At 51.4% G+C, this 20277-nt stretch overlaps 1 protein-coding gene across 3 annotated transcripts; it reads left to right on the top strand.

Annotated features, from left to right (window-relative positions):
- The first annotated feature begins 1015 nt into the window (after window positions 1–1015).
- SPATC1L (spermatogenesis and centriole associated 1 like) lies at window positions 1016–17839 on the top strand. 3 transcript variants are annotated; one of them, XM_025863497.2, is made up of 6 exons: window positions 1016–4267; window positions 4399–4446; window positions 8960–9099; window positions 9190–9310; window positions 16558–16709; window positions 17271–17839. In XM_025863497.2, exons 1-6 carry the CDS (start codon window positions 4066–4068, stop codon window positions 17595–17597), a joined length of 990 nt encoding a protein of 329 aa, XP_025719282.1. In that variant the 5' UTR covers window positions 1016–4065; the 3' UTR covers window positions 17598–17839. The 3 variants fall into 3 exon arrangements, with proteins under 3 accessions (XP_025719282.1, XP_025719280.1, XP_025719281.1); XM_025863495.2 differs by having other exon boundaries at window positions 1017–4267; window positions 8960–9310; XM_025863496.2 differs by lacking the exon at window positions 4399–4446 and having other exon boundaries at window positions 1017–4267; window positions 8960–9310.
- The last annotated feature ends 2438 nt before the right edge of the window (window positions 17840–20277 follow it).

Raw genomic sequence — 20277 nt, 5'->3', positions numbered from 1 at the left:
AGAGGCCCTTCTGTGGTGTGTGACCTTCATGCCTGGCATTTTCACTTGGGATTTTGGGTGCTGTCTCAGAGACACCCTCCTAACCCTTTTCCTCACTCAGGAGGATGAGGGTGATAACTTCAGGTTTTCTTCAGTGAACATAATTGAATCATTAGTTTGGTTTTTGTTGTTGTTGTTGTTGTTAAAGATTTTATTTACTTGACAGAGACACGGGGAGAGGGAACACAAGCAGGGGAAGTGGGGGAGGGAGAAGCAAGCTTCCCGCTGAGCAGGGATCCTGATGTGGGGCTCGGTTCCAGGACCCTGGGATCATGATGAGCCAAAGGCAGATGCTTAACGACCGAGCCACCCAGGCGCCCTGAGCCATTAGTTTCTACACGATGACTGTTGATAGGTGATTTCCAGCCTTTCTCCAGGGACAGTGATGGCCCTGGGGGCTTCTGAAGCCCATGCTTGAGACAGGTGGAGAACAGCTAGCTTGCATGGCCTTAGGCAGCCTCAGACACCTTCCCCACAGCCAGGCCTTCCGGGGGTGTGAGATGCGGTGGGCTTGATAGCCTCTGTCTTTGATGCCCCCTCTGGTTCTTGGGAGGGTAGAGGAGTGGGGGCTGCTCTTGGGCCATTCAGGAACAGGTGAGTGTTGAAACAGCCTATAGTGGCCAGAATACTTAAAAGACAAAACAAACGACCTCTTGGGTGATCTTGAGTGGTCTAACATGCATATAATTGGAGTCCCACAAAATTGGGATGGAGGGAGGCGGAAAACCATCTGAGTAATGGCTGAAATTTTTCCAGATATGAAATATGTAAGCCCACAGACCTGTGAAGCTCAGTAGGCACAGAAGAAGCACTGATTAGCTTTCAGAACTGTAAGAAAAGAAATTTCTATTGTTTAAGCCACTGTGTGCGCTCTTTTGTTAATACAGCCCTAGAAGATGAATACAGCAACCATTAAAGAAATTTTACTAGCTGTAAAGGGCTAAGCACTCAAGTTAAAAGGCAGAGACTGTCACATTGAATGAAAAAGCACGACCCAGCTATGTTGTCCATGAGAAATTTTCAATGCAGAAATACAGGATAAAGGTACAAGTTTAGAAAAATATATAACAAACATCCATAAGAAAGCCAAAGTACTGTCTTAATATCAAAGTAGGTTTCAGGAAAAGGAACGGTACTAGAAATAAAGAGACATTTAATAATAATGTATATGCACCTAATAACAGCTTCAGAATATGGAAAACGTGCAGCTGGAGAGGGAATTCGATAAATACACGAAGTGGGAGATTTCAACATTGTCTCAGCAACTGCAGACAAAATCTTGAGCCAGCTTGAAGTAACGTATTTATGGGACACTTCACCTCATTCTTTTCAAGAGCTTACGGACCATTTACTAAGCCCACATGCGGGGTCAGGAAATGAGTCTCGAGAAATTCAAAGGGATTGAAGCCAGACTGTATTCTCTAACCACAATGGAATTAAATTAGAAATCAGTAACTAAAAGAGATAGAAAATCCCAATTATTTGGAAATTGGACAATACACTTCTAAATAAACAATGGTCAAAAATGAAAGTACAAGGGAAATATTTCAAGCTAAATGAAAACAATGACATAAGAGTTTGTGGGATGTAGCTAAAGCAGTGCTTACAGAAATGGTTGCAGGCTTACATGTTAATGCTGTAAATCAGGTTTCAAACCAGTGATCTAAGTGTCCACCTTAAGAAACCTAAAACCAAAGTAGAAGGAAGGAAATAACCAGATAAAAGAGTGCAAGTTAAATGCTGTAGGAGGCTTAATGGAGATCAGTAAAACCGGAAGTTGATGCTTTGAGAAAATTAACAAGCCTCTGGTCTGATCAAGAAAGAAAGAAAACCTACCACAGGCATAGAAAAGGTGCATCGCCACAGGTCCTGCAGACAAGCTGGCTGTCCAGCCTGGTCACCTCCAGGCCTGCTGCCCTGGTGTGGTCAGCCTGAGTTCGCCATCCCGCCCCCTCTCTGCATCCGCCCACTCCCACTGCCCCGCTTGTGGGTCCTTACATCCTGCCGCACCCATCTGCCAACGCTGCTGCTCCGTGTTCACACTCAGTTTTCTGCCTTGGCCGCGCATCCGTCTGTGCTCAGAGGCGTGAGGCCGCAGAGTCAGTACAGGGAGGGAATGTCATGGGCTGCTCGCCAGTATGCCACAACACAGACGGACAAACTCCCTGAAAGACACAGTTGTCATCTAGGTGGTCATGAAAAGAAGTGGGGAATTTAGATAGCCTCGTATCTATTTTAGAAATTGAATTTGAAATTTAAAGCTTTTCCAGAAGAAAGCTCCAGGCTCAGATGACTTCCCGGTGAATTTTATCAAAAAGTGAAGAAAGCAGTTAACAACCTAACACAAATATCCAGATATTAGAGGAGGAGGGAATACTTTGCAACTCCTTTTATAAGGTCAGCACGACCTTGATAGCAAAACCAGACCAGGACGTTACAGGAAAAGGACATTCAGATCAGTTTCCCTCACACACAGAAAATACTTAACACACTAGTATTAAATTGAATCTAGTGATAAAAGGATGTTGCATCTGCACAGGCAGAGGGTGATGGGCCTGTGGCTGGAGGGGGTGCGGTGTCCAGAAGGTTTTCTAGGGGTAGTAGAAAGTGGCATTTAAATGACACGGGAGGGGCCAGTGTGGGGGGAGGCCTTGCTCTCATCTGGGAGTCCTGGGAGCTCCTGCACACCCTTGCTCAGTGGGGGCTGTCCACATGTCCGCTGTCCTTGTCTGGTGTGAGAGGCTGTGGGTCCAGACACCGGGTCTTTCTCAGGTTGTATAAGGTACGTTTGGGACGTAGAAATCCTCTTTTCCACAAAACCTGACTTGAGGCTTTCTCCTCTTGAAGCAACCTTATGCTGACTTGGCAGTCTGGGGGGAAATAATGACTTCGTTTGGCCTGGAGCCCCAGCCCCTGCACCAAGTGCCCTTGACGCCGCGTGGTGTTAGGGCTGAAGGGGATGGAGGACGTGCTGGCTCCTTGTTTGGTCTATATCTCGTCCCAAGAGGATCAGGAGATGATCCCACTGTTGCCTCACGGCTGCCGTGAAGCTCGACCAAGAACTTCAGGGCCAGGAAACAGTGCTGAGTTCACTTACCCTCCTGAGTAGTTAGTTGGCAGAGTGGGTGTTGGCGTGGGCTCTGCGGTGGTCCCACTAACCAGGGCCTGAAATCCACACCCTGGCAGGACTCTGTGAGCACAGGTCTGCGTGTGATTGGTCCGCACGGCCCTTGTGCCTGGTCGGGGGAACCTTCAGTTAGGTCCAGTAACGGTCAGTGTTCCAGACACTCAGGGCTCACAGCCTTCTTTCCAAGGGACGTGTGGTCAACAGGCGGCCTCCAACTGCCAGCGCCTCAGAGCCCGCCTGGAGTCCACGGGGCCTGGGGGCTGTTGGGGGCACCTGAGCTCATCTCCTGCGGCCCCACTGCCCCTCCTTCCTTAAGTGTGCATCCCAGGGGTGCACCCTGACATCTGTCTGCACACCAGACACTGGCCCAGGTTCTGGGGGACCCTGCTGATCCCGCAGAGTGCGGAGCCACATGAGAACCACGGGAGGGCTGATGGCTCATGGGGAGGGACACCACAAGTCACGCAGAGTGAAGGCAGAGTCCTCCTGAGGCCTGTGCACACCACAGGGCGTGGATGGCCCACCCTGCCCCTCAGCCCAGTGCTCTGGCTGTTCCTAGGAGGGGCTGGAGCATTCCCGTCTCGGCCTGAGCTGCCCTCCCCACAAGCCCCATCCCCCTTTCTCCCATCCGCTCCCTGTGTTCTGCTTGGCAGCCCCCTCGGCCGGAGGTGTCGCTCTGTGGGTGCTGGCCCTGGAGGCAAGGTCTGTGGGTGGAGTGGGTGGTCCGGCGCCGGCGGGGCGGGGGTGGCTCTTTAAGGGCGGGCGACATCACAAGGCCGCGGAAGGCCAGACAGCCGTGGAACTCCAGGACCTTGGGCTGTTTCTGGAGCGCCTGTGGGCTCTGGATTTCCACCTCCATGGGGCCGCAGGCCCACACGTGAGCACGTGAAGACGTGGCCATGGCCGAGGGCAGCGAGCTGATGAACAGGCTCATGAGTGAGAACGCAGACCTGAAGAAGCAGGTGCGCCTAATGAAGGAGAACCAGATGCTGAAGCGTCTGCTCAGTGAGAGCTGCCAGGAGCGCTGTGGTCTCGGAAGCCGAGACCTCCTCTTCACCAAGGTGCCCACCTACCCCGAGAACTGCTCCCCTGGGAGTGCAGGTGAGGCCACGGGCCTGGGCAGCCAGGGCTAGCTGGCTGCGGGGCTCCCGGGAGCCGAGGGGAGGCCGCAGGGCGCAGGCAGGGCCTGGCCTGCTGACGCCGGTGCTCTCGGGCCCCCTTCCTTCCCTCAGGTCTGAGTAAACCAAGACCCAGTTCCCCATTCTGCTGTGTGTCCTCAGGTAAGGCCCTTCTCTCTGGGCCACTAAGTCCACACCTGGAAAACGGGGTGGGGGGTTAGCCCCCATAGCAGTGGCTGCCACCCACCAGCCCCCCGCACGGAGCTCATGGGTGCAAAGCCCTGTGAGCAAGCATGTCCCTGGGGTCCTTCATGGCACCTGGACTCCTTCAGCCTCAAGGGGGACCTTGAAGAGGGAGCTCGGGACAAGCAGAGGGCGGTGGGGGGGTGGAGGTGGTTGGGGGGCTGGCGGGAAGAGGACAATGCCGCCCGAAGGGGCGCCTGGGAAACGCCTACCAGTCCTGAGCTCTCACCAGCTGCCAAGGCACATGCTTGTCACCAGACACTTGCTGAGGATGACTGGCCTCACAGGGCCTTGTCCCCTATGTGACATCCCACAACGGGGGGCCAGGACTGCCTTTTTGGGCCACCGGGGATGCCCTTGTGTGGTGGCTGCCAAAGTCACTTGTCCCCAAGCCTTGTCGGTGCTGTGACTCCTGCCAAGAGTCACAGACCCAGTGTGGCTCCATTGTCCTTTGTCTGGAGAATCGGGTCAGCCTGGGGCCTCCTCCAAGGGCTCAGAGCCACCCCTGCGTCTGCAGTGGCAGGAGCCCTGGGGCCTTCCCCCCTCTCTGTTCCTCCGGCGCCGGGTCAGGAGAGGTGCAGACTCTCACTCAAGCCGGGCTGCTCCTAGGGGGACCCTGGTCGGGGCCCAAGTCAGGGTGGTGTCTCTGGGATGGCAGCCGACACCCCTACCTGTGGGTCACCCCCAGCAAGCCCAGACTTGGCAGGACACCAGTCTTAGCAGGAGCTCCAGCCCCTGGCCAGCCTAAGGCCACCAAGCCTTTCACAGAGAGGCCTGGAGCCCCTGCTGCAGGGTGTGGGCCAAGGTCAGCGAGGCCCCGGCCATCCTTGGGGAGGGGCCAACTCCACTGCAGTCAGGGCCACCCCCATGCCTGGGGCTCTGGGACGCTGCCTGCAGGCCTGGCCCTGGCCCTCAGCCTTCTTTGGGGACTGAAGTTTGGAACTACTCTTGCACGGTGGCAGGAGTTTGTGAACCGAAGGGAGCTCCCCCGCAACAGCTCACGTTTCTCACAGTCCCTTAGCATCTGCCTTCAAAGCAGGATGTGCTTTAAAACCCGTTTTCTTTGTTCAACAACACGTACTCATGGCAAACTTACAAATACCCCAGGAGGATGTAACGTACCAGGCCGGGCCCCAGCTCCTGGCCCCATGCCCAAAGTCAGCCACTGTCAACGTTTTCCTGGGTCTCCCTCTGAAATGTGTGGTGGATATGTTCATGTGCCTGTCCCAGAGGGTTGTTTGGGTTTCCCTAAGCGGAGTTGAGCTGTTGTGCACGTTGACGGCCCCCACCGTTCCCCACCACAGCAGCCAGGGCAGGGCAGACCTGCCGCAGGGGTCATGGTGGGAAACCCTTGGGTCAAGGGCCGGGTGCTGTTGAACTGTTGAGATAGAAACTGCTGGACGCGCTCCGCCAGGCTGTGGCCTTGGCACCCTGCCGGCCCCGGCACCTTCGTGACCCCAGGGCCACACACAGCCACGCTCCGGGGAAGGGTCCCGGGCTGCTAAGTTTCTCAGTGTGTTCTGTTCTGAGTCTACAACTGCACTGTGTGCCAAGGACCATTTTAAATGAGATCGACAGTGTGTGTGTACTTGTTAATTCTGCCTTTGTCTTTGCCCTTGGAACTCTCAGAACCCTGGCATCGGCAGCCAGCGGGTGGGCCTGGGGGCGGGGGACACGCAGGCTGGGCACTGGGAGGACCCTTCTAGTCCTTTCTAAAGAACAAGAAAAATTGAGAACAAGCTTGTCGTGTTCAATTTCCGTGACCCTGGTCCAGCTGGGATGGGGTGCCCTCGGCTGGGGCCCTCGGCCTGCTCCACCCAGAGGCCTCGCGGTCCTGGGCTCCGGCCGGCTGCCCTGGCATCTGCTGGGATGGGGCTTCGCTCAGGATCTCGGGACTCAGTTCCTATGTGAGTTCTGGTTTTGGTTTTCCGTCTGTGGGTTTTCTGTGTGGGGATTTGACATCAGAGTTGTGACCGGTTTATAACCTCGATCAAGCATCTTTTCATTTTTTTTCAGTGTTCCAACCTTGTTCATGTGGCGTAGGGATTAAGAATCATTTGGAATCTGAAAGAACTTACTGTCACCCCGGCAGGCCCGTGCCCTTGGAGCATAATGGTTTTGTAACTTCTAGATTTTTCTTCTTTGCTTATTGGTCCATTTAGATTTTCTGCTTCTTACTGAGTCATTTAAAAACACCTTTCGGCGAGAGCTCTCCCATGACTGTGATCTTGGTGACGGGGCGGCGATTCTCGCCTCTTCCCGGCCTTTCTGATGTTGCTTTTCTCATTCCCGGTTTCATCTCCTCATGTTTTCTGTTTCCCCATAGTCACTGTCCGCAGCTTTGCGGTCTTATTGACGTTTCGTGGAGCTGCTTCCAGGGTATTCCTGCTGTCATTTCCACTGTTTCTAGATTTTCTGTTTCTTAGGAGCTCCTCTTCATGTCTTGATCTGAATGCTTATTTTTTTGATGATTTTTAAAAAGTAATTAAAGCATTTAAATCACTAATTTCAATCCAAATACAGTTTTAAATGTACTCATGTACATGTGTTCTGATTTAAATGTACATAGTGTTCTGATTTTCATTATTTCTCAATAATCATTTTTTCATTTCTTCCTTGATGTGATTGCTTTTACTTCTGAGGAATGGAATTTTGTGCCGATGCTTGTTATTCATGTATAGTTTCATTAAAATGTAGCCTGCAAATGTGCCTACTTTTTGGACTTGACTGAAGATTAAACATTTTTGTTTTTTTAATGTTAACACAACTTTACTGAAGGCTTGTGAGTAACAGAAGGGAATCACAACTCACTAAATAGGAACAAAACAAAGCCCAAACCCAGCTGAGCACAACAGAAGTCCCTCTAGCACAGGCCCTTGCCCTCTGTGGGGAGGCCGCCTGCCCTCAGGAGGTCTGAGTCCCGAGCCCTGGGGCAGCCAGAGGTGCTCTCGTGTTGCATTCTTGATCTCTGGAAGGGTGCTCCGTGGGCCGTTTCTGGACTGATCAGGACACCGTGAGGCCCCTCAGCAGGCCCACGGGAATGGCCATTTTGGTCAAGTGGGCAGACAGGAGGCAAGACACATCCTGATGGCTGTTCTTTTTTTGAACATTTTTTTTCCTAGGAAAACATTGCTGGAGGTAGATTCATTGGTTCCTGAGGAGGTATATCTTAGGATGTAATTTTTCTTTTTTTTCACATTTTATTTATTTAAGTAATCTCTACCCCAACAACCCTGAGATCAAGAGTTGCATGCTCCTCCAACTGAGCCAGCCAGGTGCCCCTATAATTTTTCATTATAACTCTTAAAAAACACTATTTTTCAAGTATATATTTGCCTTATTGCTAGGAGAACAAGTTTGTCATATGGGAACAGAAAAGGATTATTTTAAATCACAAAAAGAATCAATAAGTTAAAATTGATTACATTATAATTTGAAAAATTCTGCATGACAAGTCACTATAAAAGAGATTAAAATATAAGCAAGGCACCCGATGGAAGAAGACATTTACAACACTTTTCATCAATAAGGAGTTAGTATGCAGGAGAAAAAGAGCTGCTACAAATAATTTTCAAGACTACTCACCTCCCCCCCGCCCCCCCGCGCTCTCCCCCAAAATCCTAAAACGAACAGAGAAAAGGCAAAGATAAATCACCTAAAGAAAACCTGAGGGGCTAGTAAGCATATATGACAGGATGTTCAGCGTCACTGGGGATTAGGGAAAAGCCATGTGATGTCATCAGCCTGGTCTGTGCTTAACCTAGGACTGGTGCAGCTACTGGAATGTTCTACATTCTACTAATGTAGATCACAGAGAAAGTTTGACAGGCACATACCTGAGCCCAGTGCAGATGGTGGAGGGTGCTCACTGTGAGCAAGGAAGCATATTATGGGATGCTGATTATAGCTTTTTCAAGGAAACCAGGAATAACCCTCATGTCTATCAACAGAGCAACGGGTATGAAAATTGCTCTGTGTGTGTGTGTGTGTGTGTGTGTATCACACATGTGGCATGAAACAGTTAAATGTGTCAGGTAAGCTACCAGACAACTCAACATGGATAAATTCCCAAAAAAGATAACGCTGCAGCAAAAAGGTATGCGGCAGAATAAAACATGTATAGGATGATACCATTTATGTAAAAATGTAAAAGCATGTACAAGTCCCTCGGTACTGTGTGTGGAGGCACGGGTGGGTAGGAAGCGCATGGAGGCATGCACGCTTGCCTTGCTCATGAACGTGAGGCTGGTGGCTTCCTTGGATGGGGTGGGCACCCACAGTGCCATCTTCTGTAGAGGGAGGAGGAAGGCTCTGAAGCACGGGGTGGGGTGTCACAGCCTGAGGCTGGGCATGCAGGTGTTCTTCAGTAATCTCTCCCTCCTTAGGGATGTTTCAGGAACAGAGCCTGACTTCCCCTCCCTCCCCATCCCAGTTGCAGACTTTGGAAGGTTCTCCAGTGCCCCTGATGCACCCTCCCAGCTGCAGACGTCCTCCCTGGAGGACCTGCTGTGCTCGCACGCCCCCATCTCCAGTGAGGACGATGCCTCCCCTGGCTATGCAACCTCCACCCAGGTGCCCGTCAAGGCTTTCCTCAGTCCCCTCGAGCTGCGTGTACCCCGAGGCACTGACAGGAAGCTGTCCCCACTCCTGAGCCCCTTGCAGGACCCGCTGGCGGACAAGACCCTGCTGGAGCCCAGGGAGATGGTCCGGCCCAAGAAAGTGTGCTTCTCGGAGAGCAGCCTGCCCTCTGGGGACAGGACCAGGAGGAGCTACTACCTTAACGGTATGGCCCAGCAGGGGGTGGGCACCAGGGTGGGCACCGGGATGTGGTGGCGGGCAGCCGGGGAGGGTGGGCTGGTGGCCAGCTGGCCAAAGCGTCTCCATTTTCCAGCAGAGGGTAGAGAGTGTGGCTGGGAGGCCAGGGTCTGGGGTTTTTCTGTTAAATTTTTTTGCCTATTAAAAAAAATTGAGTTGCTTATCTTCTTATGATCCAGTTGTCAGAGTTCTTCATATATTCTGCACACGAGTCCTTTTCTGGGCAAATGTTTTGCAAATGTGGTCCCCCAATCTGTGGCTTTTCCATTTGCATAAGTGTTCTTTAAAGAGCAAAACTGTTTCATTTGATGAAGTCCGGTTTATTGATTTTTTTCTTTTATGTAGTTCATGCTTTTTGTGTCAGATTTAAGAAATCTTTGTCACACTGAAGGTCACAAAGATTCTCTCCTGTGTGTTCTTCTAGAAGTTTTATGGGTTTAGGTTTTACATTTAGGTTTCTGATCAATTTCAAGTCAGTTTTTGTACATGGTATGAGATTCACATTAGATCGCTACTTCTTCCAGAATCAGTGTTCAGAAAGATTATTTTTTCTCCATTGAATTGCCTTGACACTTTTTTTTAAAAGTTCATTTGAGACACAGAGATACAGAGAGAGAAAGCATGAGCAGGGAGAGAGGCAGAGGGAGAAGCAGGCTCCTCGCTGAGCCAGGAGCCCGATGTGGGGCTCAATCCCATGACCCTGGGATCATGACCTGAGCTGAAGGCAGACGCTTAACCATCTCAGCCACCCAGGCGCCCCTGCCTTGACACTTTCATCCATATCTGTATAGGTGTGTTTCTGGATCCTCCATGCTATTCTATTTATCTGTCTGTGTTGATTCCAATGCACACTGTCTCGATTACTGTAGCTTTAAAGTAAGATTGTTAATCAGGTGGTATATGTTCTTCAACTTTGCTCTCCTTTTTCAAAGTTTTTCTGGTTATTGTAGGTCCTTTGCATTTCCATATGAATTTTAGAATCAACTTGTCTATTTTATTTTATTTTATTTTATTTTTTTGACAGAGAGAGACACAGCGAGAGAGGGAACACAAGCAGGGGGAGTGGGAGAGGGAGAAGCAGACTTCCCATCGAGTTGGGAGCCCGATGCGGGGCTCGATCCCAGGACCCGTGGATCATGACCTGAGCCGAAGGCAGACACTTAATGACTGAGCCAACCAGACGCCCCTGTTTTTTTTTTTTAAAGATTTATTTATTTATTTTAGAGGAGGGGAGGGGCAGAGGGAGAGGGAGAGGGAGAGAGAAACCCAAGCAGACACCCCACTGAGCACAGAGCCAAATGTGGGGCTTGATCCCAATGCCCTGAGATCAGACCTGAGCCAAAATCAAGAGTTGGACACCCAACTGACTGAGCCACCCAAGTGCCCCTCAACTTGTCTGTTTTTACAAAAAATCTTGCTAGGAGTTTGGGATTGCCCTGCATGTACAGATTGATTAGGTTAATTTTCAGGGAAATGACACTTTTAACAATATTGAACCTTTAGATCCATGAATACTGTATATCTCTCTGTTTATGTAGTTGTTTAAAAGTTTCTCTCAACAATGTTTATAGTTTTCTAAGTTGGGATCTTGCACATTTTTGTTAAAGTGACCCCTTAGTATTTTCACTTTTAATTCTATAGGAAATACTTGCCTTTATCATTATCAATTTCTGATTGTTCATTTCTAGTATATGGTAGCACAATGGGTTTTTGTATATTTATTTCTGTGATGCTTAATCATATTTGTCAACTTGACTGGGCCATGAAGTACCCAGATATTTAGTCAGACATTCTGGGTGTTTCTGGGGAAGCGTTTTGGGTGAGTTTAACATTTAAATCAATAGACTGAATAAGCATTTTGCGCCCCCTGCTGCCCAGTGTGGGTGGGCCTCATCTAATCAGTTGAAGGCCTGCATAGGACAAAATTATCCTCCTCTACCCTGAGGAGGATAGAATTCCTCCTGTCTGACTGTCTTTGGACTTGACCTGAAACATCACTTCTTCTTGAGTCTCAAGCCTGCAGTACTCTGGACTGAAATCACACCATTGGTTCTCTTGGTTCTCAGACCTTCAAAGTTAGGCTAGAGCAACACTTTCAGTCCCTCCAGGTTTCTACTTGCTGACTCACCTTGCAGATCTTGAGACTTGTTAGTCTCTGTAATCACATGAGCTGATTCCTTACTCCCCACCCCCAACACATACACACACACACACACACACACCATATTGATTCTGTTTCTATTTCTCTGGAGAACCCTCACAAAACACGACTTTGTATCTTGCAACCTTACTGAACTCATTTACTTGTTACAGTAGCTTTTTGTGGATTCCTTAGGATATATGATTGTGTCATTTGTGAATAAAGACAAGTTTATTTTTTCATTTTTAGTTTGTATTCCTTTTATTTTTTTTCTTGTCTTATTGCATTGGCTAGAATTTCTAGCACATGTTGAATAGAAATGGTGACAGTGGACATTTTTGTCTTTTCCTAATTTAGGAGAAAAGCATTCAGTCTCTCACTGTTGAGTATGATGTTAGCTCAGGTCTTTGTAGGTACCCTTTATCAGGTTGAGGAAGCTCCCTTTAATTCCTAGTTTTCTAAGAGTTATAATGAATGGATATTGGATTTTGTCAAGTGCTTTTTCTGCATCTATTAGGATGAGTATTTGGTTTTTATTTGTAGTCTATTTCTGCAAATATGGTTAATTACATTGATTTTTTAAAAAGATTTTATTTTTAAGTAATCTCTACACCCAATGTGGAGCTTGAACTTACAACCCTGAGATCGAGAGTCACATGCTCTACTCACTGAGCCAGCCAGGCACACTGCATTGATTGATTTTTGAATTATAAACCAACCTTGCATTCCTGAGATAAACCTCACTTGGTCATCATGTATTATACTTTTTTGTATTGTTGGATTTAATTTCCTAAACTTTTGTTGAGAATTTTTACAGTCTATGAAGGATATTGGGCTATAGTTTTTTTAAATGTCATTTTCTGGTTTTGGTACCAGGTTAGTGTTGACTTCAGAGAATGAGGTGGAAAGTGCTCCATCCTTTTTAATTATCTAGAAGAGTTTTTACAAAATTGGTATTATTTACTCTTTAGACATTTTGTAAAACTCACCACTGAAACCACCTGAGCCTTTAATTTTCTTTGTAGGAATGTTTCCCCTGCTGAAAATTCAATTTCCTTAGTTGATATACGGCTATTCAAATTATCTATTTCTTCTTGAGGGAGTTTTGGCCTTCACTCACAATAGTGAATTTTTGTGTTTTTTAAGGAATTGGTCCATTTCCTCTATCTTGTCAAATTTATTAGCATAAAATTGTTTCTAATGTTCCATTATTATCCTTTTAACATCTGTAGGATCTGCAGTGATACCATCTCCATTTTCTGGTAGTGGTAGTGTTTGTCTTCTTTCTCTTTTTCCCTAATATGTCTGGCTAGAGGTTTGTCAATTTTATTGACTTTTTCTTTGAAGAATAGATTTTGGCTGGATCTTGGAAGGCCCAGGTTGGACAAGAAATGATTTCTAGAACATCTTAGGTGTATATCACTTCTTCCATCTAATTTATGTGTTAAAGACAGGGGTGAGAAGAGAGGCTGATTCCTGGTGAGAGGGGTGTATTAATGTAGAAGGGAGTTTGCACCCTGCACCTCTGTGCCCCTCATGTGCCTTGATGTGTTGCTGGTCAGTGAGTCTGGTTCTCAGCCCTAACTCCCAGGTAGCTGCTGCAGCTTTGCAAAGTGATCAGGGAAGGAGCACACTGAAACTACACTGCACTGCTGAAAGAAAGTGAAGAGGACTCGAATAAGTGGAAAAACATCTTGTGTTCATGGGCCAGATGACTTCATATTATTAAGATGGCAGCACTCTCCAAATTGATCTGCAAATTCAACACAAGTCCCTGTCAAAATCCCAGCTGGCTTCCTTGCAGAAATTGCCAAAATCATCCTGAAATTCAGGTGGAAATGTAAGGGACTCAGAAGAGGCAAAAGAATCTTGAGAAAGGAGAGCAAAATTGGAGGACTCACACCTTCCAGTTCTGAAACTTACTATAAAGCTACAGCAATGCAGACAGTGTGGCAGTCTTAAGGACAGACGTACAGAGATCAGTGGAGTAGAACTGAGAGTCCAGAAATAAGCCCAAGCATTTATAGGTTTAATATGCAACAAGGACACCAAGACAATTCAATGGAGAGAGAACAGTCTGCAACAAATGATGCTGGGACAAGTGGACAAACACATCCATGAGAATGAAGCTGGCCCTCACACCACAAACAAAAATTAACTCAAAATGTAGAAAATCTAAAAGAGCTCAAGACATAAAACTCTTAGAGGAAAGCACAGAGATAAAACATATAACCTTGGATTTGGCAAGAGATTTTTAGATGTGACACCAAAAGCATGAGCAACAAAAGGAAAAGTATACAGCCTGGGCTTTATCAAAAGTAAAAACTTATGTATTTCAAAGGAACACATTTCAAGAAAATGAATTCAACCCACAGAGTGGGAGAAAATATTTGTCAATCAGATGATAAGGGACTAGTATCCAGGATATATAAGAACTCTCCACAACTCAACAGTAAAAAGACAAACAATCCAATTAAAAATGGGCAAAGAACTCAAAGGAACATTACCTCAGAGAAGACATACAAAAGGAGAATAAGCACGTGAACAGATGCTCAATATTATCAGTCATCAGCAAAATGCTGATGACACCACAATGAGACACCACTGCATGCCCACTAGGATGGCTTTCATAAAAACGAGGGACAAACACAGGCATTGGTGAGGATGTGGAGACATTGGAACGCATATATGTTGTTGCCGTGGAAACAGTTTGGCATTTCATCAAAAATTAAACACAGAATTACCATGTGTCCCAGAATTCCACTCCTACGTATATATCTAAAGCAATTGAGCACATTTGACCACACAAAGTTTTTTATGTGAATGTTCATGGCGGCATTATTCATAATAGCCCCCAAGCCGGTCAGCGGACAAAGGGACAACCGGAATGCGGTCCCTGCACACGATGCGGTGCTACTCAGCATAGGAGCTCAGCGCTGACGGACCTCAGGGACAGCAGTGTGGGGCCAGATGCGGGGCTACGTCCTGCGTGACGACGCTGGTGGACATGTCCAGCATAGGTGCGTCCACAGAGACAGGACGTACGTTGGTGTTCGCAGGGGCTGCGGGAGAGCGTCGTGTGACTGCTAGCGGGTACAGGGTTTTGTTTGGAATTTGGTTGTGGTGACGGCTGTACAACTCTGTGAATACAGAAAAACATCTGAATCGCATACTTGAAGAGAGCGAATTTTATACTATGTGATTATGTCTCAGAAAAAATTTTAAGTTAGGTCCAAGGCTGTGCTGGGGGCCATGGCCTGTCCTGCAGCTCTAGCTCCGTGGCCCCGTCTCCCCAGCATTTCACACCAGCGTTTCTCCTCTGCCCTCAGGAACCTGCTCTGCCTCAGCTCATATCCTGCTTCCCCCACCCTGTGACCCTTCGGCCTCGGGCCCCGCCCCAGCTCCAAGGCCCTCATGGGGTTCTATGGGGGAGCATGTGGCTCTGGGCCACGTGTGGCTCAGGCGGGGCCGTCTGCCTGGGGCATCCACACCCTTGCGGCCCCTCCTGCTCCCCATCCCCACCTGCAGAGCCACGCTCCCTGTTCAGCGCCCGCAGTGCTCAGTGCCCACAGTGCCCAGTGCGTGGTGCTCAGTGCCCGAGGTGCGTGCCTGAAGGAGCGAAAGCACAGTGCCCCCCGGGCCTATCCTCCGTGGCCATCTGGTGGCCCTATGTTAGCGGCCTGCCCTCAAAGGAGCTGATAAGCCAGTGCTGACGGGCTGTTACGTGCTGACGGGCTGTTATGTGCTGGGAGGGGCCACCGTCCTCCTGTGGTGTGAGTGACCTGGCAGCTTTCTGGGTCGAGTGGTTAGGTGGACCCAGGCACAGGATGGGGCCGAGGAGGGCAAACGCCTGCCCACGGCCACAGGCACAGCTGGTCCTGGAGCCCTGCAGCATTCACGGCACAGACGGCTATGCAGGGAGTTCTCCGGGGCTGCTATGGGGTGTCCTGAGTGTTGGGTCACCCAGCCCAGGCATGCACAGCCTGCCCACCAGATGGACCCCGCAGGCTGCACCCAGTCGATGCCCTGGAGGGTTTGCATCATGCTCAGGTTCAGAAAAGCCCCAGGGGCTTTAGGAAAGTCTCTGCAAATGGGGCTGTTCCTGTCTCTCGTGGGGATGAAAGAGCAGAATGTGGAGGTAGCCCGAGTCTGGGGCGCCGTCGGATGGAGGGTCTCCAGTGCGGAGGCTCTGCCTGACTCTGACGCAGGCTCAGCTCACTTTGGATCTCTCACTGTCAGACGCATCTGACCAGGGGTTTTCGGAGAGCACATGGTTCCGAAGGGTGCTGGTGCATACCTGCTGTTTGATGCATAGAGGCTGCCATGGGGGTGCAGGTTGGGAAGCAGGTTTGGGAGGGGAGGGTGAGTGATGTATCTGGTAACGTCAGGGAGATCATTAAAAACAGGATCTCCTGCCAACCCAGCAATCCTCTCCACAAATGTGGGGAAGACTTTCATTATCAAGTACCCATGAAACCAGCCTGCAGTGCACGGGCTGCCAAGACAGCCAGGCAGCCTGGACTCCTGACCTGGGGGCGGGGTTACTTATGCATTCCCAAGTTAACTGGCACCCCGCCCTCAGGAGGGGAGGGGACACGTCTGGCCCACCTAACGTACCTGGTCGTAGGGGTGGGGACTGTGTGATAAGCAGGGGTCACCCTTGACCCAGGTCCCTGGGCGGACTCCCCTGGGGCCGGGGGACAAGACAATCCCGGGCTGTAAAAACAAGCTTTTAAAGACGTTTCTGTCCGTCTCAAAGGGGCAGAGAGAGAGAGGACGTAGGCTCATCGGTTGCTCAGGTTGCTCTAAGAGGGAGAAGAGGATCTCTCTCCCTTTTGGCAACAGAAAAGTCAAAGTTTTCTTCTCCATTTGTATTTACCCTCACCGCTGGGGGTAGGGGAAGCAATGATGGGGGGAGGGCCCCAGCGGCATCACCCCAAACCTGCAGGGGCCGCGTTTAGGTTGGTCCTTTCCCTAAAATGGATCCCGGGGCGCCAGCAGGGGGAAGGCGGGTGGCCCCTGACCGTCCCTGTCCTGGGCCCCGGGGCCCCTCTCACTACCCCCGCCCCTCACAGAGATCCAGAGCTTCTCCAGCCCTGAGAAGGATGGGCGCATCGTTGGGGAGATTGCCTTCCAGCTGGACCGGCGCATTCTGGCCTACGTCTTCCCGGGGGTGACCCGGCTCTATGGGTTCACCGTGTCCAACATCCCCGAGAAGATCAAGCAGGTAGGCCCCTATGCCCTGGGGTGCGCTCCCTGCCGCAGGTTCCCTCCCTGACGTGGGGGGCGCCTCACTACCCCGGGGACCCTCCCTGATGCAAGTTGCCCTCCCATCCCAGGGTCCCCTCCCTGCTGTAGCCCCTCACTACCCTGGCACCCCTCCCTGCCCCGGGTCCTCCCACTGCCTCCAGGGCCCCTCCCTTGCCGCGGGGCCCCCCTTGCCGCCCTGGGGGAAGGGTGCCCTTGCTGCCCCGTCAACTGTGGTGCTCGCACAGCTGAGGACTGTGGAGGCCCACGTGTGACAGAGGGTGATGAGCCCACTGCCGGGAGCGTCTCTGTTGGCACCCAGCCGCTCTGTGGCCTGGGACAGTCTCGGCCGTGGCTCCCGGGGCCACAGGGCCTTGTGCGTTCCGGCCTCTGCGCTAGCGGGGGAGCGCCCGGCTCTGGTCCCGGATACTGTCTGCTGGGACCCGGGACACTGCGCTCTGCCGGGCTGGGGGCTCGGCTCTGGGCGCGCGTCCCTGTGTCAGCAGCCTCCTTCACGGAAACCTGTTCGCTGTGTCCCCAGACGTCCATCAAGTCCCTGGACGGGTCGGTGGACGAGAAGAAGCTGCATGAGCTGACGCACCGCTACCTGACGCTCACGGCGCGCCTGGAGAGGCTGGGCTACAACCGGGACGTGCACCCGGTGTTCAGCGAGTTCCTCATCAACACCTACGGCATCCTGAAGCAGCGGCCCGACCTGCGTGCCAACCCGCTGCACAGCAGCCCGGCCGCGCTGCGCAAGCTGGTCATCGATGTGGTGCCCCCCAAGTTCCTGGGCGACTCGCTTCTGCTGCTCACCTGCTTGTGCGAGCTCTCCAAGGAGGACCACAAGCCGCTCTTCGCCTGGTGAGCCCGCCCCGGCGCGCGCCGCGCCTTTCCTGCAATAAACGTGTTTGTTCCAATCCCGGGGGCCGCGTGCCTCCTGCGTGTCCCCTCCAGCCGGGGGAAGAGCCGCGTCCGCCGACGGAGCGCCCAGGGCCGCAGGCGCTGGAGCAGGCGCCTCTCTCGGCCCGGGCCACGCACCCCAGGCGCCCAGACCGCCCGCCGCCCACACCTGCGCGGCACTGTCGCACTTTATTAAAATAATCTATTTACCTGTGTACCTTTGGCTCTTTGAGGGCATGGAGAACACCACAGGAGGTGCCCGCCGGTATTTGTGGAATGAAGCCTGGACAGAGCCTTGAGGGGAGAGGCTGGGGCTCAGGCTGGACTCCCAGACCCTCCAGCCCTCAGACCTCCCCCCGGAGGTCTCGGTCTCCTCCCCTGAAGGGGACAGCAGCTGGTTTCCCCAAATGCAGAGCCTGAGGCAAGGATTCCATACGGGCAGGACAGCTATAGAATCTGCAGAGTGTGGTGCAAAATGAAAACACAGATCCCTTGTTCAAAAGTAGGAATTTCAAGATAGCCAGGGCAACACGTTGGATAGAGAGGAGCGCCCATGCAGCTGTGTGGATTCCGGGGAATCTGTTTATTTGGGAGATGATTTGATGCACACACACCCCCTCCCCCCAATGGAGCCATCAGGTCGAGCTATCTCTCCTGAGGTCTTGAGGACAGGTGACCTCCTGGGCCCCCAATCAGGACCAGGGCCTGGCACAGGCACGTTCCTGGGCCTCGGCTGTGAGTGGAGGGTCTCTGGTCACTTCTCTGCTGTGGGTGTGAGGATGAAAGTATTGGGGTGTCTGGACCAACTTCAGCTGGGGCAACCTATCCCTCGGTCCTCACAGGCCCCTGTGTCCCAGAGGCCCCAGCACCTTAGGATACTCTTTCGTCAGCTTGGGCAGCCAGAACGTGCACCACAGAACAGGGTGGTTCAGAGGACATGCTGGAGGCTAGAAGTCGCAGGTCAAGGCGTTCACAGGGCTGGTTCCTCCTGAGGCCTTTCTCCTGGGCGTGTGGATGTCGTCTTCTCCCTGTGTGCTCACATGCTTGTCCCTGTGCATGTCTCTGTCCTGCTTTCCTCTCACTATAAGGACACCAGTCAGAGGAGATTAGGGTCACCCTATGACAGACATAATTTTAACTTTATTACTTTTTTTTTCCAAATAGATACTTTTATTTTAAAAGGCTTTAAAATTCATTGTTAATGACTGTTAATTATTTTTTAAATTTTATTTTATTATGTAATGTTAATCACCTTACATTACATCATTAGTTTTTGATGTAGGTACTTAAGCTCCGTAATACCCATCACCGGGCTAACCCATCCCCCCCCCAGGACCCTCAGTTTGTTTCTCAGAGTCCATAGTCTCTCATGGTTCAAAGATAGTAGGAAGCGAAAAATGAAAAGGGGGGAATTGGAGGAGGAGACCAACTTTATTACCTTTTTAAAGACCCTGTCTCCAAATACAGCTGCATTCTGAGGTGCTGGGGATTAGTGCTTCCACATATGATTTTGGGAGTGGGCACCATTCAGTCCATAACTGACTCCGTCCTCCCCTTCCAGCCACTGGACACCAACCTCCAGCTGGGGGACTCTGCCACCCTGGGGGCCTGTGGAGGGTGCACAAATTTGGTGCTAGGGCTGCTTGTTGGAGGAAGGACTGGTGGGCACTCCTGGGCACCGCTGGGATGCAGGCTCTCTGTGCGTGAGCCTCGGTGCTGGACCCAGGTTTGGAAGAATGCTTTTGTTGGGCCTTTGCTGTCTGCCAGGTCCTGCTGAGGCTCCCCAACCCCGCTGTGGGACCTAGAAGTGGAATAGGTGTGATCGTGTTCTCCCAGGGGAGCTGGCTGGAGAGGACCTGGCTGCCCCCAGCCTGCGAGGGTCTCTGGGCTTCTCTGGCTGCTCCAGGGGTGGGGGCTGGAGGGGTGGGGCCCCAAGGCCCACGCAGCCGGGGGTCTCCTCACCTGCGCCCTGTGGCCGCCCCTGACCTGCCGTGGCCGTGTGGGTGCCCGTGTCGGGAGGATGGCAGGCGGGGTCTGGCCTGCCTCTGGGAGGGCGCTGCGGGGTTTTCGAGTGCCCTGAGAGGTGGGGCAGTTGAACCTCAGGTCTGAGGCGTCTGTGCACTGCTGGGGTAGCCACGTGACAGGAAGCTTGGCAGACTGGAAGTGCCCGACCCATTCAAGACAGTGTTGATCCGGCTGGGCTTTCTGGGTGCAGGGCCCTGGGCTGCTGGCCTGGGCACATCAGTCCTTTGTGAGGAGCCACTGGCCTCGGGGAAGAGCAACTGGGAGAGCTGGGGCTTCATCGTGACCACTTGCCCTGCAGGGCCAACCACGAACAGCACAGACTTGACCCCTCCCCACACTCTCCTGCCTGACCAGGCCGGGCTGACCTCTGCCGAGGGCCAGGTCCACCGATGGGGCTGCACACACGACCTCTCTTGTCTTCCTGCTACCTCAAGCTCAGAAGTTGACACGAAGAAATTTAGCAGGTCACCGGGAGAGTCATATGGAGGGTCACCTGGAGGGTCACTGGAGGGGCACATGGAGGGTCATTGAAGGGTCACATGGAGGGCCATGGAGGGTCATTTGGAGGGTCACATGGAGGGCCACAGAGGGTCATTTGGAGGGTCACATGGAGGGTCACT

This window comes from Callorhinus ursinus, unplaced genomic scaffold, assembly GCF_003265705.2.
Source record: "Callorhinus ursinus isolate GAN/ISIS: 27379988/994484 unplaced genomic scaffold, GSC_fseal_2.0 scaffold98, whole genome shotgun sequence".
Taxonomy (NCBI): Eukaryota; Metazoa; Chordata; class Mammalia; order Carnivora; family Otariidae; genus Callorhinus; species Callorhinus ursinus.
This window is presented reverse-complemented; position numbering and strand designations above follow the sequence as displayed.